Genomic DNA, 26,536 nt, shown 5'->3' with positions numbered 1-26,536 from the left:
CAGAACAGAAAGCAAGATTCAGGAGAGAAAGCACTGATCAAAAACAAACTACCATGAGCCATAATAGAGCCCAGTGTGTCTCCAACTTATCAAACTAGCTGCAACTGTGCAGAAAGTCATGATAATATTGTCCTGACTCTGCTTCAGGGGAGAAAAGCCCTTGGACACATCAGATTTACTTCAGCCAAGTAATTTTCCAGGACCTCAGTATGTGCTGCATAAAGTCCTTCTCACATAGCCTTGACCTATTAACTGCTCTTTAATTTCAGACATAATCTTGGTTAAAACCCACAAAAACTCCCTGTTCTCACATGTGACCACATCAAGGACTCTGCTTATGCTGAGGATTATTAAGCCTGCTGGACAGGTTATAACAGCTGGCTTCCCCACAGGCCCCTGCAGGGCCTTGCAATATTGTGACAGTAAGTTTCTGCACTGTTTTCTGACATTTCCTAATGGTTTTCTGCATGAAGCAGCCAATTCCTCTGGACCCTTGTCTCCTAACAGCAGGAACCATTGTTTCTGTTGAGCTAAATTCCACCCCCCATTCCCTACCAGAATAGCTGCTGCAATGTTTTGACACCCGATGCTGAGGAAAAGCCTTCCCAGAGTCTCCTCCTGGGGCAGCGTGAGGAGCCGCTCTTGGCTTCACCAGTCAGGCTGTGCACTCTGGAGGGAGGTTCTACTCCTCTTTGAGCTTTTTTCCTTGTTTATGTGTCTGTAGCCAGCCACATAGCATTGTGTGTGTGTACAGATGACAGATGTGTTTATATTGCTTTACAGGTGGGATAGCTGTAGAATTACATTTTGCCAGATAAATGTGAAATGCTGGAGTATGCTCTCACACACAGCCAACAAAATACCTTTTAAAAATTGTTCCAATGTACATGATACCACTTTTCATGGCAAACTCTTGAGTGTATATTGTACTGTTGAAAGTAAGGTGCTTAAAATGAGAAAACAGGATATACCAAAAGTCAAATTCACTGTATCAGGAAAAGAGGGAAACTCTGTTCCTTCCCTTACTACTGATTTTTTTTTCTCTATTTCAGAGCTTGGACCAGTTCAATTTCCCCAACTGACAGTTTTGCTCTGTTTGATGTTGATTTGGTAAGGCTTTTTGCACATAAGCTTTGAAGAAAGTCTTCTTAAATGGGTAAGTATTGTGCCTGTAGCATGACACTTGTCACCTTTCTATTTATCTTAAGAAGTGAGCAAGAATTTTCAAAAGGTGCACAACAGATTATAAGGACAGCTTAGACAAGACCAGAGGGAAAATAATACTGGTTTAATGCTCTGGGGGTTTTGGAAGACTGTAAAGTACAAACTGTCATGAAGCCAACCTAATATAACTGTTTCCTTTATACTCGAAGGATTCACAAGGGACTTCACCACTAGCATAAAGGAAATAAAGTCTGTTGTGCTAGAAAAAGACTTTGTTGCTTACAATTTTAAAAATGACACAAAGCTTCCTTACAGGAAATGTTACATTCATACAAAGTGCCATGTTTATTTGTAGACAAAAATTACCATTCACATAGCAGGAAAACTAGAAGAAAACAGAGACAGCACAGACTTTGAGCCACTATGGGTTACTGGTGAACAGACCCACATGATAGCAATAAATACAAATACACAAAAATTTTACTTAGATGTAGAGAAATCTTTATTGTCTCATTTTAAAGTACCAGCCTAATTTCTTAACAGGAATTATTGGAAATAAATTACTACAGGAATTCAAGTGAGGAGCTTGCAGAGTCTATTTCAGGTAAAGCCTAGCTTATCTTCTGTTGTTACACTATTCGACCAAGATATACTGACTTGGGATATTTTTTCTTTAGATCAGGCCACTGAACAATGAAATAATCTGAAAAGTAGTAAAGAATCTTTCCTGACAGGGATAAAGTTTCCACACGGCAGATGCTCTCTACATACACGATGATTGTTCTCTTTATTCGAAGAAGGCCAAGAAGAAAAGCAGATAAACAGACAGGAACACATGTTCCTGGTCCATTGCACAGTATCTAAAAGAGATGAAACACATTACAAAAGTAAATAATGAGTTCCTTCATACAGTAAAGAATTATTTAACATTGCATTTACACAAAAAAAAATATTTTAATTTTTTTTTTTAAGACCCAGAAAAGGCAAGTTAATATGAAAAAATAGGAGGGGGGGGGCAAACAAAACAAACTATTTCAAAGTAGCTGTCAAAAATACCATATTTCTTTACATGTCATGAAGGAGGAAAAGACCTCTGAGATGGGACAGTTATTTCTATGAAGGAAAAGTTTACAATTCCTTGACTTGTGGGTATATAACCAAAACAGCTTCCACTCTCAGCTTTGTGTTATATCAGTCATGAAATCTGTGCACATAATAAAGCCAAAGAAATTTAATTAGGATTAAACCTGGGATTCAGTTATAAACATCTTGAACGTTGGCTTAAGTCAGCAGAACACTTAAGAGTTCATAAAAAATGTGCTGATGAATTAGGACCTTCACAAGAATCTGTTAGCTGATATGTGTGACTAGATTTTATTTTTTGTTTTTAATAAACACTAGGAGACAGTTAAAAGCAAATACAAAAGGAAGGCGTAGTGGTAAAAACATGTCATGTCCTTTGAGCAGAGGATCTCAAATTCACGTAACGTTAACAATGAAATAAAGTACTCTTTTAATTTTAGATATTGTTCAACTGAAAAACAGATTGTTTAAAAAAGAAAAAGGTTTAAATTGGGGTATATTAGGCACTCCACTTGGTATCAAAATTGATTTCAGGCAAGAAATTTCTTACTAAACTTAAATACTACCATGTAATCAGCACTTTTCTGCACAGCTGGGGTTACATGGAAATAAAGAGTTCTTTTATAAAATCATGGCCCTATACCACATAAAGTCACTTTTTTTTTTTTGTTCCAAGTTCACCAGCTTGTGAAAGATAATATACTGGTGGGGAGAAAAATCTCAATTTCTGCTTCAGGGCTGTAACAGTTCAGAACATTTCCTTTCCTGCTTCATGGCAAAATCTCACTGATAAACTGGTTAAGAGCACCTAGCTTTAGCTAAAAGCAACAACAGATTTGGTGCTATGGAGTTCCAAATTCTCCCACCTATTCTTTGCCTTGATCATAGCCCCAGAAATCCAGCTTGGGGATGTGATGACTCTAATGCTGTGTTTTCTGACCAGAATCAACAGACTGTAATATTGTTTCTAAAAATGTCCTGATTTTATTGTTGATCTTAACTGAACTATTTATTAATACAAGACTTCACTGATAATTTCTCAGAGTCCCTGACAAGTAATATGCTGTATGCCATTTTAATCTTGACATTTTAGGGTATCAACATCCACAGATACTCAAATTTAAAACTTGCAATGATGTACTTATTTTATATTATTTTTGTATTAGATAGCTAAGAAACTTAACACATCATCTTTGCATCCTAGAATTTTGAAATCAGAGTAGAATACTGTGGTTTCAAATCTCCCGCAGAACCTGATTTCAAGCCCATCCACACTTAAATCCTACTCTAAAATCTACTGAGAATGAAAATCTGTTTTTTACATTTAGTAAGGACATCAACCAACCACACACACTGCCTTTTTGCATTTCAAAGAAATTTTTCCAGATCTGTGAACTAAATTACGTATTTTGCAGTATTTCCTGGAAAGATTGATTAATTTGTATGTTGACTGTGATACTGGAACATGGCTATTGACGTGTAACTTAAGGCATGTTTAGGTATCTCTGTTTGTAATAACATTTGTTACTGTACTCTAAATATAGGCATAGGAAATAATGTGCTCTGCTGTGTCTGCAGGCAAAACCCACCGGCATCCCTGAAGAAGTATAAGAAGCACCTGAAGCCCCCAAAAATTATTTACTACTTACTATTTTTGTGAGTTTAATATACAGTCTTGTTGTACACAGTCTAACTATTGATTTTCTATTCAAAATTTAGCTTTAAGGGAACAGACAAAAATGTGCACTACTGCTGAACAGAAACTCCACTTTCCTTTAGTAGAACTACCTGGAGTACACATATTGATTTATCTTCACTGCTCCCTGTCCCTTTCTCCGTTCTATTGCCATCCTCTCTCCTGTCCCTTCCTCAGTGCCATCATTTTCCATCAATTTGTCTGTACTCTACCCAATCCTCTGAGATGTCTCCCACCCATCCTTTCTTTCCAAGTTTTCTTTGTGATCACTGGTGTTCACCTCTCTTTGCATCCCTGTTCTCAAGCAGCCTTCCAGCTGCTTTCCCTTTTGAATGGCTCTGCACCCTTTTAGCCTCCACCTACTACGAAAGCTTAAATATTGGTCCCTTACTTTCCCCAGTCTGACACAAAATGTATCAGTTGTGGATATTATTTTGGTCAGGTAGCCATCATAACTTTCTACTGGGCCCAGAAGTTGAGAATTGTAGAACAGGTTTTAGAAAAAGCTGAATTTTTACAATCATGGTCTTTATCAAGCTATAGACTTCATCCTACTTCTTCCCTTTATTAAGCCTGGCCAGCAGCTCCAGTCCTTCTGGTATTTTGGTATCCTTGTGTCTAGATGCACACACAGAGGAAAGTGCCACAATGAATTCTAAATTAAGTGTACTCACAAAAGATCATGTAATGAAACACCAGTAAATGGGTCTATTTGTGAACCTCTATGTAGCTCTAAAGGCCACATTGAGCTGCTGTTATTACTTTGTTGAGGTACAAAACAGAAACACAGCAACCAAAATAAAAATAAAATAAAATAAAATAAAATAAAATAAAATAAAATAAAATAAAATAAAATAAAATAAAATAAAATAAAATAAAATAAAATACCTCTCCTATATTCAGGTTTTGATATGATGCACTCAGTTTACACTTTCTACTGACTGTTTATAATTTGTAAGCTGCATCTCAGATGCCCTTTGATCCATGGAAAAGTACTTGCATGCAGGAAAAAGGATCAGGAAAATTATGGGCTTGGCATCTTTAAAAAAAACATGGTCTGATCATAACTCATGTCCTCTGCTCTTTCCCCTTCCACACATATGAATTCAAACAGGAGAAAGCAGATATGGCTCTATAGGATTTCTGTATGCAAAATGCTCATAATAATACTCTGATTATAGATGTTCATATCCCCAAATGCTTGGATTTAGGAACTGGCCCCTGAAAGAGACTGTTACAAACCTGCTGAAGCCCACAAACAGATCTCTATCTGAACTGGTAGCTGTGATCTGTAAGTCAGAACTAAAAATCAACCTTCGGTTAACCCCTTCAATGCATGTCTACAGACATGTCCTGCTTAGAACTGGTGCAGTTGCAATTGCAGTGGCAATTCCCCTCCAAAAAATCTCATCTGACCAGTCCTACTTACTCCCTCTCACACTGCCAGCAGGAAGGGAGACCAGTGGTCCTTCTGCTTGGAGTCCAGTATCATACACTCCTCAAGGAATACAGGGGAAACTTCTGAGAAAACAAATAGGTACATTATGAAGAAGAGGAACCATTGCAGAAGGTGTAAGGTAGAAATGCTGCTGTTCAGCTCCTGCCTGTACACAAACTGGAAAGGATGATGGAAAGAGACTGAATCACCTACAGCCTTCCTCAAAGATGAGAAGATGAGCAGTCCTACTAGTGAATTTCAAAACACTATTCAAAAGTAAATTCTGGACAATGATTAATGTCTTACACCTGGAAAAGACCAAAGCTTTTGTTTTTCCCCACCAGCAAAATACCAGTATATCCCAGTGAAGCCCATGGCAATCATCAGTATGCTCTGGGGAAGAGGCATGCATCTCTTGGACAAGAAGGGACCAGGGCCTCTGTAAGGTCAAGCAGCCATTGGGGCGTGTTTCCCTCAACTATCTACTCAAAATTATCTGTTTTATTCAGTATCTATTTACTTTAGCCACAAGACTGCTTGTAGAATATTTGTGATGTGCCTCTAAAAATCTCTGAGTTCAGCCTTCCTTAATAAGGCATCAGAAAGGGGGAAAAAAAGGGGCCAAAGACAATTTTTGGGTCACTTTTATGATCTCTTGAGCTGCAATTCTCCAAGGACTTTCCTGGTCACTGGGGGTCCCTACTTCGTTGCCAAGAAACTGTAATGGATTGTTCCAGAAGCCAGTGCTGCAGGTCTCTCTACACCATTTATAAGAACCTCTAATGCAAGGAAATGTCCTGCTCACTGTTAAACTGGCCCACTGGCTGCCTGGCCTCACAGCTAGGCCAATATACTAAGTCCTACATACTAAAATTCTCTGCCAATTCAATCTAACCAAACTCTAAGCAGTACAATAAATGAATCAAGCTGTATATTAATGGAGGTTTAAAAGTAAAGGATCAGAATACAACATTTACCTTCAGCAACTCTATAAATCTAGTTTCCTATTAATCACTTTTATATAAAAGTGGAATAATTCTTTGTGTTTCAGATATTTTCCACAGCTGTTGAAAGAAAATAAGCTAAGCCAGCAGTCTGGGAACACCAGGAACACTGGCACAGGGCACCACTGCTGATAAAAGCTGCTTTAGAGTTGGTGAATGCAGTACTGTAGCAGAATGACATTTACCAGGGAAAGCACTGAAAGCAGAGCTTGCAGCTTCACTGGGATTAAATGTCACTGGTCAAAGCAAAAATGAGTAAAGCAGTAAACTTGCATTTTTCCTCCTAAGTATGTAAACATACAATTGCTGCCTATCTTTTAAAGAGCAAGTGTTTAAGTACTATTTATGTGCCCAAATTACAACAGTCAAAAGGAGGACAACAGAAGTCCCCTAAATTTAGTAGAAAGTGGAAAACTAATTTGCAATTTGCTTTGCATAGGAAACTGGCAACTCCTGCTATTCTCCTTAACGACTTGTGCAGAGACTGGCCTTTTGTCACCTGGTGGAGAGCAGAAAAACTGCTCTGCTCCTGGGGCTGGGGAGGATGGTGGTGTGGGGATGCTGTTTGCTGCTGGGGGGATGTGCATGTGTGAGCTGAAGTTGTGCTGCTTACCAGGCATGGAGCTGCCTCCTGGAGTACCTTTAGGACACTGCTCAGGCCTCCTTCGTTCTGGCAGGGCTCCCTACTTCACAGTGCTGAACACCTGGAGACAACACTAAGGGAATAGGAGGTGCTGCTGATAGACAACTACTGAAAGAGGCAAAGGCAAGTGGAGTGACGCAAAATGGAGCAAAGCTGGGTTAACTGAATGATCTGTATCTATGCAAGTCCTACCTTTTAACTGCTATGCAATACCTACTTTATAACAGCATAGGAAAAAACCTATTAGTTATTCCTATATTACAGGAATAATGAATTTTTTTGTGTGTTTTTTGTTTTGATGGGGGAGGTGGTTGTTTCTGTGGCACGAGAGACTCTGCAATGTATTCATTTGTATTCTGCTATGTAAATTACATTATCTCATGAGCTCATCAGCCCTTGTTTGGTTTTAATATTTTATTACTATTTCAAAAACTTCACACTCAAATACTTAAGCATGTTGAGAGGGAGTGTTCTTATGGAAGCTTTTGCGAGTCTTGCTCTTTAGTCTGAAAATTCAAGTTTCAAACATTGAGAAAAATTAGCTTAGAACTGTTAATATTTTTTATGGTTTAAAAAAGGCAGGAACCTTTTTCAACAATTCCTTATTATTGTTATTGATGGGGAGAAAGAAGAATTTCAGGTTCTGTTTGCACAATAGAAAGGTCATTAAACTACTTACTGGTTTATTCTTTTTGATGAGTGAAGATCTTATCCAGCTCACTTTCCCCCACCACCTGCATATAAAACCAACTAAAACTTCACACCCTATTTTCTGTTTGAACTTACCTGCAGAATGCAAGGCAGAACAAAAAAAAAAAAAAAAAAAAAAAAGAAGCCAAAATACTAGCTGTGTAGTGTGATGTAAATCAGGTAATTAAAGCAGAACTCAATTATACCCAGGTACACTTTTATTTTCTACTGCCTAAATCACTTGAATCATCAGGGGTGCAAGAAGGTAGTTATAGTGTCCTACAGCAACAGCTTGTGTTCAAGCTGGTCAGCAGCTGTAGGTTGTGGCACTGCCATGAAAACGTTTCCTGTTCACCTCTGGATCTCACTGGTACAGTATCTGTTATTATACAATACAGCCAGTAAGTGAGGTGCTCTTCAAAACAAGCAGAGGCATGTGTGGTCCTACAGGCAGATTACCTAACCAGGATAAATAAGATTAGTGAATGCCAGAGTGGGGAAGAGAGAAGTGGAGGAGCAAGGACTTAAATTACTACACTACACAGCTGGGATTCTATTTGTTTCTGAGTATTACTTTCATTATAGAATGAAATAGACTGGGAAGCATCACCTTTTATGCAGGTCTCACTTTCTAAAGGTTTGGGGACAAAGAGAGAGAAAAACCCTACCTAGTGTATTTTTCCAGGGAGACAAGGAGAGCTTCTGCAAGACCACTGGGAACTAGATGTAAGGATTTAATCATAACAGCATAAGGCATTGTTAATTCCGCCTTCTAGGCCTGACCCAGAGTTACCAACCCACTGTCCTCGGGGCCAAGAGACAAGGGAAGAGGCCCAGCTGATGTGATTTGCATCAGCCTCCAAATACAAAGCAGTGAGGGAAGCTCCCAGCTCCTGGATTTCAGCAGAGCAGAGGAGCTTAGCTATGCATGTGGCTATTTGACACTGTAAGACTTGAAACAGCTCAGGTCTGCTTGTGGGTACGCCCAAGGGCTTCACTGATGAAAAGAAAAGATATGAGCGGGGTCATTAAGAGTGTCAGAAGTTAGGCAACAGCTTAGTGAGGAAGGTTTGAGAATCTTCATTTGGATGCCTAAAGAAACATGCAGGCTTTAATTTTTTCTAAGGAGTCTAACCATAGGCACCATACCTAACAGCCCCTGTATGCCAGGTGACAGGTCTGTCATTGGGATTAAAAGGTCTTTGGAGTGGTAGTTTCCATCAGCTTCCCAGTCCAGTTGCCAAATGAAAAATGAGAAACATAGAATGATCAATTAAAAATAATAATAAATGACAGCTGTGAGGCTGGTACTAAGGCTGTGAAAATCTGTGAAAATGTTAATGTTGGTTATTAAAGCTTTACATGAACACCCAGGCTGTTAGTGGGACCAACAAAACAACCACTGAGTCTTTTGAGAAATTGTGGGAGATGGATAGGTTGCTTAAAAAAGAACAAGATTACCAAAGTAGATACAGGGTGGAGAATAAACTAACTCCCTATCTACATTACTATGGAGCGAGTATGTGGCTTATTGCTGCTGACAAATTAGTAGGAAGTAGAAGAAATTTGACCCAGTGTAGATGAAAAAGTTGGTCATAAAAGAATTCAGTAAAAAGGCTTTGCCAAGTAAATTAAATTGTAGTTACTGAACTACATCTCCAGCTACAACACTAGGTACTAGCTGGCTTTCAGCAATGTCACCTTGGCTGAATCTGAACCTGACCACAGTCTTTTGGTCACCACAAAAAACACTATCCAACCTTTTGGAGCCTCTTTACAAATAATTTTTGTATCTCCTCATATAAAAAGTACTGCTTATCCTAGTAGTCTGCTTCTACTCCAAAGGAGAAATTCAATCCAAGACTTTCAAATATACTCATATATGTTACTACTAGCGGCCTAAAATGAACCTTTAATAGCAAATCTCAGTGTGTCTTTCATTAATCAGGCATTTGTTTAACTTCAGCTTGAAAGCAGTATTTTAGGCTAACTAAACATGGTATTTAAATGTCCATAAAATATCTCTGGGACTACTGCCCAATCACTGAAGTTGGTATAGCAAGAATGTGCATCAAATACCTGCCTGAAATATTTTCACAGTGTAAAACCTAGAGGTGTTGGCAGTCTGCATCTGCATACCAGTGGTTAGATTTAGCAAGACTGCTATGCTTTATAACATACATGGAAGTGTGACCAGGGTGTTCATTAGGTTCATAATCAACCTGATAGCTGATGAGTTAAGTCTCTTTTATGTCTAAAAATGCCTCCTTAAATCTAAGCTAAGATCTCAGTTCATCTTTACTGCTACTCCTGTCCTCCCTCTGAAAAGGAGTGTCTATAGGCAAGTCTAATTAGCAATCACAGAAAGGGCAGAGCTACAGCAGCTTTGAACCAGCTGACTAGAACAGCTTCAGATGTTTATCTGTGCTCAGCACAGGGGAATTCTGCATTGTGTCTGCAGGGTACTGTAGAAAGTACACGAGGTAGGAGGGGTGAATAAGACTCATTTTCATCAACACTGCGAAGTTAAACAAATATTGATGCCTTCACTTTGTTTTCTTTTTAGACAAAGAAATTAGTATCACTGAAGTTCTTAATCCAGTGTTCTTACTCTTGATTATTTTGACTGTTTTGATCCTAGAAGAACATTAGTAGATCAGACATACAATCAATCTGGTCCAAAAGAATTATAAACACTGCAGAAAGATTCGGTGCACAAAAGAATGCAGCAGATAGTCCTAAAACTGCATTATACAAAGTTCACTTGTTATGAAATGAATGAAGAAAAAACGCCACCACACAGATTTTGTAGCTTTCCACAAAGTTCCAATTAGAACCGTGATATAAGGGACAATAACTTACTATTTGTCACAGTAATCTGTGAGAGTGTTATGAACTTAAGACATTTTGGGCAGGCCACAAAGAATGGAAAATCTTAGCTAAATGAAATAATGATCTCCTTTCATTTAGCTTACTGTGCAAACACTTCTGTAACCAGAAGCTGCCTTAGTCAGTTTAACCAGTCAGGGGACCAGGCATGTGTGATGGGATGTGCAGTCATAAAAGAAGAGGCGATTGCTACAAGCATGATGAGCTGTGCAGGTTTCAGGCTTCTAGAAAGAAGTTTATAAAGGAGAGACTCATTCAACTGATAGCTGCTTGGAAGGGAGAGACAGCAGAGCACGTACTTGCTGTGCAAATGTAAACTTACTACAGACTTCCCTCAGGAAGGAGGCCCTAATGTGGGAGGACCGCCTTCTTAGCCTGATTTAACCCAGGTTTTTCCAAATAGCAGTCATCTGAAAATATCTACTTATTTCAGGCTCTGTAGAGCCCTGAGGCAGTAGAAACTGTTGAGAGGTGTCCCTAGAAAAGAAAAAAAGTCTGGTCCTAAGAGTCCAGGATGTGCATTCTACTAATGTATGGAGTTTTATGCAGCATTTCTGCACAAATGTAGGTGAAATTTAATTATATTAAAGGATAGCAAATCATTGATCCATCTATGGCTGAAAACAAGTAGTGGATAAAATACTTTGCAGCTTCAGCTGTGTGGTAGGTGCACATCCTTAATTTTCAGTTTGGATTTCAGGTATGCCAGAATGAGCAGGGTAATCATGATCCAGACAGAAGGCTAGATCACCTGAAAACTTAGTTGCAGGGTTGGCAAACTCGCCCAAGGACAATGGTTCTGTAAGCAGCAAGAGAACTGAAGACCAGTTTCCTTTGAACTTGTATGTACTGACTGACTTCAAGAATATTAAAGGAAAGAGGTAACTTTAGTTTAGTCCTTCTTGTATATCAAATAATCTATGTAATGGGCAGTAATTTTCTTTATCTTTGGGAAAAATCTCTGTGCAGCTCGTGTAATTTTCTGTAAATAAGGATTTGCATCCTTTTCTAGATAATAGATCTTAACAACTTGTTCTGGTTTTATGCTTCTTCTTAGTCTTTCTCTCAATGAAGACAACAAAAGTCTCTCTTCTCTGACCAGCTGCCTGTTTTGGTAGGAATTTGCAATCTCGGAGACTGCACACTAAATCTGGCTGCAGCTGATGAATGGTTTTAAAAGCTTTTCTGGGGCAAAGTGGGTGTAGGCAGTGTGTGCTGGCACAAGCCTTTCCTTCCCTGGAATTTTAGGTCTCTGTATAGGAAGCCTATCTAAGTCAGATGTAAAAAAAATTCCCACCGCACATTCACCTGCAAAACACTCTGACACATTTCTATAATTCTTGGCTATAGAAACACAAACCAATCGCCACTTCTGACATCTTAATTGTTACTTGGCTTAATATCTCTAAAGGGACTTTGCAGAGTGCAGATGTTCATAACTCAGAAATAGGCCTTCTGAAGATGATTTCAAGCTGAGCAACTAAGCTAACTTTTACATTTTCTAAACTCTCTGGAGGCCCACTTCAAGCACGGGTCAAGTCCTGGAAGAAGAAGAAGCAAAGATCTCCTGGAAGTTGTTCAGTTCTTTCTGAACTTACTGTCTTGAATAAGGGTTAGATGGAACTGATTTCTCAGGAAAAGTAAACCAAGAAGTCTTGCCAGATCACTATGAGATACAAAAGGGACACAGTGCCCAACAAATTAAGCACATATCAAGTGCTCATCAAGTAACTCCTGTGCAACTGGGTTTGCTGTTTCTCTTTTGCAGGTATTTTTACCCCACAGACAGGCTTAGGTTGGCATAAGTGGCATATCTGTTCCAGATCTTCCCTTTGTGCACCTAATGGTTTTGGGCTCTCTTTGCAGTGCTTTTCTTGTCCTGCATTTCTTGACAACTGCAACATTTCTGTGTTTCTCAAGCTTTTGGCTGCCTAGAGAAGACTTCAGTCATTCCCTCATACATACACATATTTCTGACCATCCTGAAAGCAAGTGTAAGGATTTGGGGACGGCTCATGATATACACACCCTAAATTACTTAGAAGCAACTCGAAGTTGTCTTTCCCCCCTGCAGTTAAACAAAACCAGTGTCTAGCCTGAAAATGTACAGCTCCCGTAAGCTCTCCTGTCTAAAAATATGAAGCTCTCAGCATGATGTAATACTGTGCTTGTTTCCAAACTTGGTTGTTGATTTCCATGCCAAAAGTTATTGATGAGTCCTGTGAATGCCAGCATTTGTCCCAGCCTTTCTAGCTCTTTACATTACTAAGCATTACATTTTGCCAAGAGTAGAGGTAGAGTTTCAATTCACTGCAAACATTTTTGTTGAAAGGCAATTAAACACTACCAGTTGCTTCACATACCATACAGTCTTTTTACTGGCAATGAGAGGCATTTTAATCCCCGAACCAGACTCCTTGGATAAATGTTTTAAAATCTTTGCATCTCTCCGAGTTATTATATTTTGCAGAATTCTTAAAGTAAGATATACATACAAGTAATAGTATGTACATACAAGTAGTAGTATGTGAGCAGCTTTCAAGTGGTACATGATTTGCCATAATGCCAGGGATGCTTCTGCCAGCTGCAATTTTGGCTGATAATAGCACCTGACAAAAAGTAATTGGGGTTGCATTCCCCTCCAGTGCTTTAACAATGGATAAAGACTCTCTGGATCTCATTTTGAGACAGGGGTTGCTTTAAACACAGCAAAGGGCTTAAAGGCCTTGCTAAAACATACCCTTAATTTTACAAGCACAAGTGTTTTTCAAAATGTTAGTCTTCTGATAGCTTATCACAGTTTATCAACTCCAACACCATTTCTAATAACTCTGTGTAAATCTCACTGTCACTTTAAATTCCTTTGGTAAACAGAAAACATGGAATTAGATTAGTAGCTTCCTGCTTTCTTTATTAAGATACCCAGTGAAATTTTTTCCAGTCAATTTCTTTTGCAGTAAGTAAAAAAAAAATACATATATATATACTAACCTAACATAGAGGTGTAGCAAACATAGGTGTTTAGCAAAGATTACTAAATACATTACTCACATTTTTCTGTCTGCTCATGTAAACAAACTTGACTACTACCACTGCCCCAGTTAAAACCACTGTAGAAAGAATAGCATGCCACCTTCTCCCCTCTCCCAGTTTTTATCTCCAGTTTTCAGAATAGGCTTGAAAAACAGTAACTGCTAAAAAAAACTGCTCCTGTTGTTCTGCACACTAAACTGTTTGAAAAGTCCAGCAAGCAAGTAGCTTTTGATCTGACAGGAACTGACCAGTACTACTGAAGCAAATGAGATCACATTACTCACAGCAGCCTCTCTAGACATTCAAAATATCACAAACATTAAAAAGCCCCTTTAGAATTAGCCATACAGTTCACAGAGGGATTTTAAAAAAAGTCTCCTTACCAATATCCTTACAAATATCTGTGTGTGTATAGATGCTACCACTAAATTATGAAAAATACCTTGTAACTGCACTAGTTTTTACATGTTTCATTTAAGTATTTTAAACCTCATAAAATATTAATTTGAAGTTCTGCTAAACTAATACTTTTTAAAAAACCCTTCAAGTTTAAATTACTGACTCCTTAAGACGACAACAACTCTAGCAAGAAGCCAGCTGTAAATTTTTCTTACAAAACTGTAAGACTTAAAGCTAGGAGACCACTACCTTTTCTATGCACTACCTTTTGTATTAACACAAAACTTTTTTGATTGGATATTTCCACTGTATCTGACAACCTTAGTATCTGACAACCTTAAATGCTTCTGACTTGTTTAAGTGTGTGGAATATTTTTAAATAAATGTAATTAGCATGAGAGTGCAGTTTTCTGAACAGCTTGAAAAAGCTACTCAAGTGCTGAGGAGCTGCTACCTCAGCAGTGATGCTTTTTGTCATTAGATGGGATAATTAATGTCAGTCAGCCAAAAATTAAATAAATATGCACTGTAACTCAAAAGTCCATGTAAGCACAAGAACTGAATCTGTATATATTTGTGCTGGTCTGAACCTGTCTGTGCCAGACTGGTCATACCATTTTAGAAGCAAGTCCAGCCAACAGGATAACCAGGCTTTCAGGCATAGTTTGTGCTGCTGCAATCCTGAAGAGATAATATCAGGGAGCAGCAATCTTGTTTTTGCTGGCTCTACCAGCATAACAAGGGAGTGACTCTCTGAAGTTACTTGCAAACTTTGAGAGGGAAAACTGGTATTTGCTATTCTAATTCGCCAGCAGTGCAACCTGTTCTCTCTTCCTTGATGTATTGCTGCTATATTTAATTTAACAATAAAAATAGTTTTCCTGTGAATTGTAAACCTAAGCATACACATGAGATGCAGTCTGCATGTTCCAAATGCTTCTACGCTGTGGATTAGCAAGTTCTTAATAAATTAAACTTTACCTACCAAATCTGGTTTCCGTTTGTAGGTCAGAGGAAGAGAGTACAGTACGGAGTACAGTGTTGTTACCACAGAGGAGATCCAAGACTGCCTAACCTCCCGGCTTCTGGGAATGCGATCAAGGCTGAACTGGAAAAGAGCACGAGGAGCAGAGCTGTTACTTTTACTTTTCGGAGAATGTTGTGGCTCCTTCTTATTCAATCTGTCTGTGCCAACTTTTTTTTTTTTTTTTTTTACTTTTCTTCGTTTGGAAACGCTTGTGTACAAAAAGTAAAGTACAGCGAGGACTCGGAGGTGTGCAGCTGCTGCTCAGCCCCGTCTCAGGTTACCCCCAGTCCCGGCAGCCGCGCCGGGAGCGCGGGGCGAGGGCGGCACCTCGCGGGCGCTCGGGGCCGCCAGTGCCGGCCATCGACCGCAGCAGCCGCTCAGCCGGGCCCGCGGAGGGCCTTCAAAGTGTAAAAGCAGACATCACCATCCTCTAAATGAGTACTCAGTGAGTATTCAAATGATATGCACGATGTATAGTCAAAATGTAAAATATTTGCATAAAGAAACAGGAAAGAAAATCTTATCGTTAAATAAAAAATAGCTAAAGAAGTAACTTTCTTTGTTCTTTCCCTAAATATAGATTATTCACTTTGTGTAAAAGGTATCAAATTAATAAAGCAAAGATGCTTTCCTTTTGTTTAGAAACCCTGGGAGCAGTTGCCTGCCCTCCCTGCAGGTGCCTTTACCTCCACGGAGAGGAGCTGCACCTAAGAATTATTGCTGTGTCAGAAGGCGCTCCTGATGCCAATGACATTTTTGACTGCATGAATGAAAGACAAGTGTAGTGGCTGCAGTGCAGTATTCAGTGATGCTGACATGTGGCTAGTGGTTGTTTCCTCATTTCACATGGGACACCAGATCACCACCACTCTGGAGGAACTTATATGGGGTGTGAGAAACTCCAAATATTGAAAACTGCGCAGTTACTTCATGTGTACATTGCTAATTGTGATAGCTTAGTCCTGATGATTTGTGCCTCTGAAAGAGGATGTTAACAAAAGCTGTATGGTAAATACAAACTACAAATCTCTCTTGAATAGCAGTAACTGGGACTATTTTTAAATAGAAGGTGGAAAGAATAAAAAACCTCCCAACACTTATAAATGCAGAATGTTAATTTTCTTGACTGCCATTATCCTGTTCCACTGTGATACATTTCTTGAATAGCTGTCATACTGGAAGGCATTAACAAATGTTACAAATTGATTTTTTTATGTTTTATTTGCAGGTGTTGAAACTCTGATTGCATTACTCAGACAACAGATTATGGAAAAATAAACATACCCCCTGCTCCCTATTCAACAGGTTTCTGGTTATCTCTACCTCTGTTTCTTAAAGCTTTGGAAGAGTTCAGTTGATAAAAAGTGACTCCAAGTAGAGTTTAGACCCTTGTGTAGCACTCAGCCCTGCAAGAAATATATGATAAGGTGGCTTTAGGCAGATCAGGGTCCAGTGGAACTATTCAGATGAACCTTCACTGTAAGAATGGTGTTGAAAGAGTATTTGACAAAAAAACTGAATGTGATTTCCATCATCATTAAAAAAACCCAAATAATTTCAGCAGAACTTGGCAGGAACTCCAAACACTATCGAAGTAGGAATTTACTTGCAGAATTCAAGTCAAGATCAAGCTGATTTTATCTAGGCTTTTCTCAAAACATGCTGGAAACTCTTCACATCAGTGTCTATGTCATGTTAGGACTTCAGTCCATACATCAAACAACTCCTAAGTATTAAAATGAAAAAACAAAACTGGGGGGGGGTTGTTGTTTGTTTGTTTGTTTAAAAAGCCACTGCCAGATGCTTCTGTAATCCCAGTCTCTCATCTCATGAAGTACTGTCAACATTCCAAAGCTACATCCTGTATATTTTGCTGGAATACTGCATAGTATGTCTGATACCAGAAAAAGATTTCTCCCCTATCTACTATTGTGTCATGTTGTTGCATTTTTTTTCTTTACATCTTTAATGCACTCAGAATTTTTTTTTCTAATTTGAAGACAAATGTTCCAAACTGGCAAGTCTGTAATGTAATTTCAAAACCTTTACCTAGTTAATACTGCCGCTTGCAAGGATGCAAGAAAAAGCTGGTGGAAAACAGTGAATTATTATAATATGCTCAGCTGAAAATACTGCAATGCTTGCAAAGAAACTGAGTTTACATAATTCTTTTCCATGATGAGAAACAAGATTTCTTAGCATAGTGCCTCTCAAGAAATGGAAAAGAACATATTGTCAGAAGAGGGTTATGTAAAGGTAAGTTAATCTGGTTGCTCATCTCAGACATGACCAGTGGGGGTCTAGGAATTCATGTTCTTCAGTCAACAAATATAAGTTGTCTCTCTGCTGCTAGAGTATGTCGCCGGCAGCTGAAACAGGCTCTCTGTGAGCATGGAAGGTTCCCTGAGTAACAGCTCTGCAGGCATCCATGTGGAATAGATATGGTTGCAGGTGGGGGGCAACAGAGAACAAAGAAGCCAGTGATAGCAGGACCAGAGACTTCTCATAGGAAACATTTTTCATTTCTTTTTCAAGAGACATAGTGGGCTAAGGTGCAGCATTTTTCTTCTTGCAAGCGAGATGCTCATTCTGGCTTTCTTTCCTTCTCCCTGAATAGCTGTTAGAGAACAGCTAGAGCACAGATCCAAAAGAAAAATATTTGTGGGGGTGGGGAGGTGTGTGTGTTTAATTTTCTCTTACATCACTGGCTTTCTGATACATCATTATTGTAATTTGTCTTCCATCTGGTCCCTAGGTCTGGAAAAATCTACATCCTTAACCAGATGAGGAAGGGAATGATCATGTGTTGAAGCATTCAGACTTCTCCCTTTCATTTATGCAAAGCTGCAAGAAGCTACTAGAACATAATTTTCAAATTTTTCATGATCTCCAGTGTCCCAAATAACAAAACACATGCAATGTGTGTGTGTGTGTGTGTGTGTGTGTGTGTGTGTGTGTGTGTGTGTGTGTGAAAGCACACTCTGAAATTCAGCAAACATATGTTATGGGTGATATTTATATTTGATATGTGATATTTACTTTCCAAAAATTATCTTTCATTTTCACTCTAAATACTTTTGCTCAGTAGAAAGAGAATGGTCAAAGGAAAAGAAGCATCTGTTATCCAGACATCAAACTCACATACAGCCAAAAATGCTCCTCTGGCTTTCAGTGTTGGGGGAAAACATAACTACAGGATTTGTTAGTAGTTGGAGGGGTTATAAAAGAGAAGCTGCTTAGCAAAAATAAGTGAGCTATGAAAACTACATAACCTTTTAATACTGAAAATATGTTTCTTCAGGAAATCAAATAATTTAGGGTTGGACATTCATCAGGTAAATGAGTACAACTGTGTGAAAGGCTATTTATCCAGCAAGATATCTCTGAACAGGAAATACCTCTGGTCACTTTATTAATAAACATTCATCCTTGGTGCACAATGAGAGGTGAAAGCTGCGGTAAACAAACTTAAAAATTTCATTCCTTAGTGAGCCTGTGGTTCATCTTAGCAGCAGTTGCCTTAGATTAAAAGGATTTATTCTGAAAATCATTGGTACTGAGTCCCACAGTCTTTTGTCCCAACAGCACTGCTGGAAACAATGGAAGTGCACCATATGAAATCAACACCATGCAAATAATTAATTTACTGTGTGCTGTACTATTTGCTCAAAAGGACTTAATATTTTTTTAGCCAGAACACTCATTTCCATGGTACTTATACCGCTAATACTTTCTACTAATTTCACTGGATGTCAGTGAAATTAGCAGAAAGTAGATTTTCACTTTAGGTCAGCAGTTATGCTGCTGCCTGTTAACCATACTGCAAACTAGCTGAAAGCAAGCAAGCATCTGAGAAAAAAATTAAACAAGATATTTTAATGATTTTTTCATGATTTTTAGGAGTTCAGAATTTACTCAGGTCATTAGCCAGAAACCTGACATTCAGAGGCCTTGCACCCCTTTTAAACACACATTTAATACTTTATTTTAAAAACACAACCAAGACACAGTCTAGAAACACACAAAGCCAATACAATTTAAATTAAGGTTTTCTTAGATAAAATATTTTTCTGTATAGGTTCTTTCAAAAAAATACTATGTGTCACTGAGGGAAATGCCAAACTAAAAAAAAAAAATCCCCTCTGCAATATTTTTGCTCCAGTATTCTTATAGCTACAAGTAACACTTCGGTTGCTAGCTGGTATAAATGTCCTTTCAAGGAATCCTTTCCCAATTATCTTGAATTAGAATGCCAAGAGCATTTTTCTTACGTGAGTGTTTAACAAGTTACCTGGGACTTGGAGAATGTTTCAGCCCTTTTTTGTTCAAAAGAACGTATTTTAGCTTCACTCATCTTATCTGAGTCTGCCAAAACATAATGTCTAGGAGAGTATGACTCTGACAAACAGCTAAGTAACCTCAGGATTTCTGTTGTGTGCCCACCTGTAAAACAAAACAAACTGCAATTAGTAACTGAAGAGTTTTGTAACTTTCCATTTCTTCAGCTGAATCAGTCACTTTTCATTTTAAAGCATATTAGTATTACTACTAGCAGTGAGAAAGTATCTTCAGCGGAAAGGATTCAATTAGAGGATGGCTGAGACTGTTTAGGTAACAAGGAGGGAACTCAGCTCCCAGGGAAGCAGTATTGATGGACGCTTTCCAGTGAAATGGGATCGAACCAGGGTCACACAGGAGTCTGATGTTTGTGTTTAATGTCCTGTAAATGGCATAGAACAATCGGGCAAAGAGTGACACTGTGGGCTGCACTCAAAGGCCACCCCATGGGGTGATGGCCAAAATGAAGCTGGACAGGATCTGGCTGAGAGCTGCACCTTGGAAGCAGAACTGCTCCTGCCCTGTGCCCAGTGCTGCCACCTGCCAGAGCAGGGGCTGTGCTACCCCAGCTCATCATACCGAAACCAGCCAGGCAGCAGTGTCACCCTGCAGCCCCAGCCCTGTCAGCCCCAGCAGTGTCACCCTGCAGCCCCAGCCCTGTCAGCCCCAGCAGTGTCACTCTGCAGCCCCAGCCCTGTCAGCCCCAGCAGTGTCACCCTGCAGCCCCAGCCCTGTCAGCCCCAGCAGTGTCACCCTGCAGCCCCAGCCCTATCAGCCCCAGCAGTGTCACCCTGCAGCCCCAGCCCTGTCAGCCCCAGCAGTGTCACTCTGCAGCCCCAGCCCTGTCAGCCCCAGCAGTGTCACCTGGCAGTGTAACCTGGCAGTGATGCAGCCACTGGGTGCTGACAGAACAAACAGTCCTGCTCCCGCCACTGATCTGAGCACTGCCCTTCAACGGGACTTCGCAACCTTCTAATTGCAGGGTCACTATGTCCTGGAGCTAAACTGGCACTAAACCAGAAAAAAGGGGAAGGTGTACATACTGTGCTTTTTGGGAGCTGGGTTAATTTTCTTTTTTTGTCATTTGACTACCCTGAAAAGCAGTTAGAGGGATATTTATGTAGGAGTGGAAGGGGGGGGAGTAGGAAGATTGTGTGTAGGTGAAGTGGAGCAGTCTCACCTTTTATCTGTTGGACTGCATCAGACCAACATGAAACCACACCCATAAATGTGTTTACTGGATGTGTTGCTTTTCACTCTGCTGGACGTTGCAGACCAAAACAGCAAACTAAATGTATTCCTACTACCTCCTGCTGTTCAGGGTCACTAGGCTCCCAAGAGACCTGTGCTGCACAGGTTAAACGCTCCTAGCTGGCGAACAACTGACAACAAGGAGAGCTGTGTTGCAGCAATGCACTAGACTTTGCCACCTTTCCACACAATTTCATGCTGTATTTTTCAAATACGTTTGGAGATATTTTCTCCTGAGTGGTGTTTGTTGAAAATTTCACAAATTTTAATGTAATCAGCTGAGCATTCACAGAAGAGCTTAAAAGTCTTAAAGAATAGGCTTGAACATTACATGAATCTTAACTGACATGTATTATTTCACCTGATAAGCTGATGTATGATGTATGATGGAAATATTCTTTTAATACAGACAAACTAGATTCCAAAGGACTGAAGGAAAATACACACATTTCCAGCCCTAGTGGAAGTAAAGATGACCTGAAGAATTATAAACCTGCCAGTGAAACTCAGATGCAGAAAGATCTCAGAATTATCACTCAATTAGTTGGTGTGGAAAAACCAAAGGGATATTGAGGTGCTGAAATCACAGCTGGCCTGTATTTGTCAACTGCAAATTTTCAAATAATTTTTGGAGGTAAATTAACTGCCTTCAACTCTGATAACAACGTAACAAGGAGTAGCAGATGTGTACACCCCCATGAGCGAGGGGTGACATTCTTGTCTCTGATGGATCCACGAGCGACCCTGCTAAGTAAATCACAGCAACGTGGTTCGGATAGATTGCAAAATGCCACGTATGTAAGGGGCGTGCCAGTCTCTGAAACGCCGAGCGCTGCATCGCCGCCGGTAATCTTCAGTCAGAACACCGAGCAGCTGCACAGGTCAGCCCTGCACCAGTTTATCGATGCCTTCGTGCGTGACCAGTGACTCAAATCGAGAACCAAAACACCCAAAGGCAGGCGGCGGCCCCGAGGACACCCAGCCCGGCCCGGGGGGACCGCAGGAGTTACCCTGTGGCGGGGCCCCAGCCCCGGACACAGGCAACCGTGACTACAACTCCCGGCACGCATCAGGGCATAGCGGCGGCGCAGCGCTGGTTGCCCACCGCGCTGTATGCCGGGACTCGTAGTTTCAGGAACCAGGAGAGGCAGGCTCTACGGCGCCATCCGCTCCAGCCGGCGGCAACCCCCCACTCACCAGAGCCCGCCACCACCAGAAGACTGAACGGAGGCGTCTGCCGACCGCGGCATCTTTTGTCTAGAAGCACCAGCGGGACGAGCAGTAAAGAGAGGAGGAGGAGCAGGACGACGACGACGGGCAGCTGCTCCATGCGCGGTGGGGCCACCTCTCGCGGAAGCGGCAGTGACACCTCCCTCGTACGGCGGCCGGCGCGGTTCAAACTTCCTCGCGCTCTAAGCGCGCTGGTGGCTCTGGGGCTGGCAGGGGCCGCGAGCGGGACGCGGCGGGCCCGGGACGCGGCGGGCCCTGGATGCGGTGATGCGGCGTGAGGGGCTCCCCGCTCCTCTGGGCACCCGCTAGAACCCGCTGCCCTCCAGCTGGCGTCCCAGAGAAACACGGGGGTAAACGAGAGCCGGCGCTGTCAGGGCCCGCAGGCCGGGCCTGCCCGCTCAGCACGGGCCGCAGCAGGGCCGGGAGAGAGAGACCCGCCTGCCTCAGCACGGGCCGCAGCAGGGCCGGGAGAGAGAGACCCGCCTGCCTCAGCACGGGCCGCAGCAGGGCCGGGAGAGAGAGACCCGCCTGCCTCAGCACAGGCCGCAGCAGGAGCCGTGCGGCTCCACGACCCGCACCTTCCTGCGGGAGCGTGATTCCTGCGTGCACGTGATACTGTTCCAGGTATACAGCTGTAATATACACAGCCTGCAATAATGCATAAAATAAAGAATATTAACACTTCACTGCCTGCCGTGGTTCTTGTTTTCATTCATGGTAATACTTAAGCTTTTTATTTCAGTAAGAAGCACAGAGCAATAGATCAGCACTCTTTCTGTCTCTGTCAGCATCCGGCCTTTGTTGGGAGATAGCGATGATTCAGCCCCTGGGCTAATCTCAGATGCGACATAATCTTTGCTAGAAAGAGTAACATACTGCATTTTATGATTAGGAAAGAGTGTATTCGTCATTGTCCTTAAATTATCTGGCAGGGAGCAAGGCCCTCCTCTTAACCTGCGAATCAGGAGCAATGAACTCTGGAGCTGTATGGAGAGGTTTGACGCTACTGCTTTATGGGGTGAGTTGTCAAACATGAAACGTGGCAGCTGTGTACCTCAAGTACAATAGACCAAACACGTTGCAATTCTTCATCTGCCTGCCATGGTTTCTCTGGCTGTTTTTTTTCCTCTTACTCCTGAACAAACTGGACTTCTGGTATCCCTACCAGCCTTGAAAGCTTAATGTCCCTTTCTCATTTTTAACAGAGACATGCCAGTTGTGGCTTCCAATGGTTACTGCATGTCGTACAAGTAAAAGATACAAGCTCCAACAATCCTTTGCCATCTTAAGATCTGAAGGGAATCTTTCTGATTCATGCTTCAAAGTTCTAGAGATTATGTTTTTCTCTTTACATCATTGTAACATATAATTTTGCAGTTGGTTTAAGCAGAGAGTATTAAAACCATTATTATCATGTTAAGCTTGTCTCCCACCCAAATTAGTAACCTCACAAAAAGTATCTCACTGCCTAGTCATTGTTGACATTTGGAAGCAACAAGGTTTTAATTAAAAGTTCTCTTGATGATGCATAAATTTCCAAAATTCATTTTGATTTCCACTTAATTAGCTACATAAAGCTAATAAGTAGGGACAATAGAGGTGCAAGTCAATGACAGAAGAAAGTACCACAATACCTTTTCAGGACATGAACTACTAGGTTAAAACAAGACTGTAAGTTCTATAGACAATTTAAGCAGTAATTTTGTTTATGTTCATCTTTTCTCCACTTGCAGTCTCTTCAAGGAAAATATATGTCATTGATGTAGAATTTATCCTGGTTGCCAGAGCAGGTGTAGCTAGCAATTGTTTTATTTAAGGTGGCTTTTTTTCAAGACTTCTCAAGATCTTTCCTTTGCTCTTATTTTTTCCTACCACAAATGTTAAAGAACTGCTTTTCATTGGGCATCTTGTTCCAAGAAACAGTCCTGGAAACTCAGCAACAGAGATTGACATAAAAAAACTTCCACTTTTCTCCTTTTCACATTATTTATTCTGTATGTACACACTTCCCTTTCTAATACAGAATTCTTCTGTAAAGGTATTCCGTGAAATTAATGAGAAACTGACCTAAAAACAGGGAAGCTGTAAGGCATATAAAAATAAGATGAAAAAATAAGAATGATGCAGACCTGTACTTTGGAGTAGACAGTTTCTTGGATGCAAAGCAAAGGTTTTGACTTTCAAGGAGTCTAAAAAGCTAAGCAGTGAGTTTGCTTCATAAACTCCTTCAGCTAGTGCTTGTAGTCTGCTAACTCATTGTTAAATTTGCAAAAGTAAGGGATATAGTTTTCAAGTAGTATCCAGGGAAGATTGCAAGACTTGAGGGAGGATTCAGAATTTGGTAAAACTGGTCAAAACAACTAAAGACTGAGGCAACAATCTGATACCTAGTTGCAATAAAGTTTTGTGGATTTTTTTTTTCCTTTGTGAAAACTGAGCAGTGCTCATGAAGATCCCTTTTGCAGTGTAACACTGCTTATTATACTTTTTCTCAGTAGGACATAGGTTTATTTGCGTTTTTTCATCATGGCAAATCCCTGCTCCCTTGATACCATGTTCTGGACCTGGGAGACTTCAGTGCAACAACTCTAACACTCCTGAAGAAAGCGGGTTGGTGTCTGCTCCTCCAGGTGTCTGCTGAATGCTTGGCCATGATTCCTTCTGGGAAGTGCCTTGAGAAATCTCTCAGCATCAGCTGTGCATTGAAAGTTAATATGAGAAGCAAAGTTTAGCACATGTTAGCTAAGTAATGTGAAGCAGGTGAAACACAGGAATTCCATGAGGAAGGCAGTGATTAGTGCTGGATACTGCTCTCCAGTCTGCAAGGGAGTGAGTGACCCTTGATGTCTGGGAGGAGGTGGTGCTCTTGCTCTGAAAAGACGTTTGACAGGGAGTGATGCAGGTGCAGAGGCTGCCTCTGACACCTCTGCTACTGATGCAGGAAGTTAGCTTTGAACTTCTTCACTGAAGGAGAAATGAACCACACTTGTTCTAAATAATTGGCCACTGTTGTTCAACTCTGAAACTCTTGAATAGGAAAAAATAGGTACAGTATTTTTTCCATGTACCACTTTTGAGACAATGTTCCAAAGAAAGACGTGCTGCTCTCCTTTTTATATGTGAATATTTTCTGTGGAAGCCTCCTGGTACCTGGGGTGCATGTCTCCTTTGAAAGTTACACTGCTGGGTACTAAAGGGAACTGAGCAAAGCTCGGTCTTTGTGTTTCAGGTTCTTTTGTCTCCAACAGGAAAGGCTGTAATTGGAATATAAATAAAACTATTTTTCTCCCTGAAATGAAATGTAGACTGCTTTGGCTATCTGACAGTAATTCCCTTTCTGGGTTTCCACCTGTATGTGATCTAATTCTTAACTGTTAAACAAGAATTTTTCCATTCAACTGAAATACACCTTATATTCATGATTTCTTAACTGGCACTTTGAATACTTGTGATGTTTGGGGTTTTTTTCCCTTCTAATTACAGTTTCTAAAATTACTCCTATGAGCAAGAGTGAGTGTACTGTTGTTTTCTAAAATGAGGTCATTTTTTTTTTGTTTTGGCTTAGATTGCAGCTCCACAACAGTTGCATCAGCACTACTGATGAGTAAACTAGCAAAACGGTAGAAGCAGTTGGGTGAGAAAAATGACAGGAATCATTTGGGCTTTGCTACTGGAAAAAATTGTAATGTAGAATGTATCTTAGTTTCTGCATATTTTAATGGAAGTGATTTGTGAGAACAGATATGTTACATAAGTAAACTTGATTTTTTTTTTTTTTTTTCAGGAAGCTGTTATTTCTTTTTATGTGCTTATGGTGTTTTTAGAAACACTGTGAGAAGCGGTATGCTCTTTGATTAGACAAAACCTGAAACCTTCTAACTGGGTTTCTCATAGTTCTTCTTTAATATTAGAAATGCAAACTGCATCTGGAAGACTCTAGAAGAGCAATAACATCCTAAGAGTTGTAACAAGTTCTGTGGTTGGGAAGGAAAGGTATTTTTTAAATTAATCAGTGGAGTAGACTATTTGGGATCAACTGGAGACAAACTACTGGCTGATGTCACTTGAAGGCAGAATTAGGATGTTAGAGCCAGTCTGTGGCAAAATGTGTCCCTTTAGACAGCGGCTACTTTCAATTGCTTTGGGCCAAGTACAGTTTCACTTTCTTATGAGTCCTTAGAATTAAAGCAATGTAATCTTAGAAGATCTGATTTGTATTTGCAATCAATAACAGCTGTAATATTTATGTTAACATTACAGTTAGTGCTGTGCTTCCTGGTATAAGGGCATTTCTCGTATATATTTGAGTTTCTTTTGTTCAGACATAAAAATACAGCACTTGCAAACACTTAAACAATGCTTGTGCTAAATACCAAAAAAGTGGAACCAAATTCCCCAAATAATGAGACTTATTCTGTATTAAATACTTCTTAAAATTTTAATTTTTTTCCCATTCACATTTGCTTTTCTGTACACTTTAATTTTCAGTGACACACAGCAAAGTGGTTGTGAGTTTACAACAGCTCAATAAATAAGGTATCCTTCACTCCACTATTTAAACATTTCCCTCTTGTTGGCAATGTCAAGTTTTCTGAAAATAGTCTTTGGAAGTGGGAGAGGAGGTTGTTTCTTGAAATTTGTTTGGGTCTAA

The 26,536-nt window shown here is 40.3% G+C and overlaps 1 protein-coding gene across 1 annotated transcript; it reads right to left on the bottom strand.

The window, feature by feature from the left end:
* Positions 1-1,653: 1,653 nt before the first annotated feature.
* ALG14 (ALG14 UDP-N-acetylglucosaminyltransferase subunit) lies at positions 1,654-22,252 on the bottom strand. The gene is made up of 4 exons (XM_005520964.3): positions 21,853-22,252; positions 19,358-19,509; positions 15,025-15,147; positions 1,654-2,024 (listed from the first exon to the last, which is right to left on the bottom strand). The coding sequence occupies exons 1-4, from the start codon at positions 21,983-21,985 to the stop codon at positions 1,794-1,796; spliced, it is 639 nt and encodes a 212-aa protein (XP_005521021.2). The 5' UTR covers positions 21,986-22,252; the 3' UTR covers positions 1,654-1,793.
* Between the last annotated feature and the right edge of the window lie 4,284 nt (positions 22,253-26,536).

The sequence above is a fragment of the Pseudopodoces humilis genome, chromosome 10, assembly GCF_049639895.1.
Source record: "Pseudopodoces humilis isolate 2021_Gansu_Grassland_sample_001 chromosome 10, ASM4963989v1, whole genome shotgun sequence".
In the NCBI taxonomy this organism is placed as follows: Eukaryota; Metazoa; Chordata; class Aves; order Passeriformes; family Paridae; genus Pseudopodoces; species Pseudopodoces humilis.
This window is presented reverse-complemented; position numbering and strand designations above follow the sequence as displayed.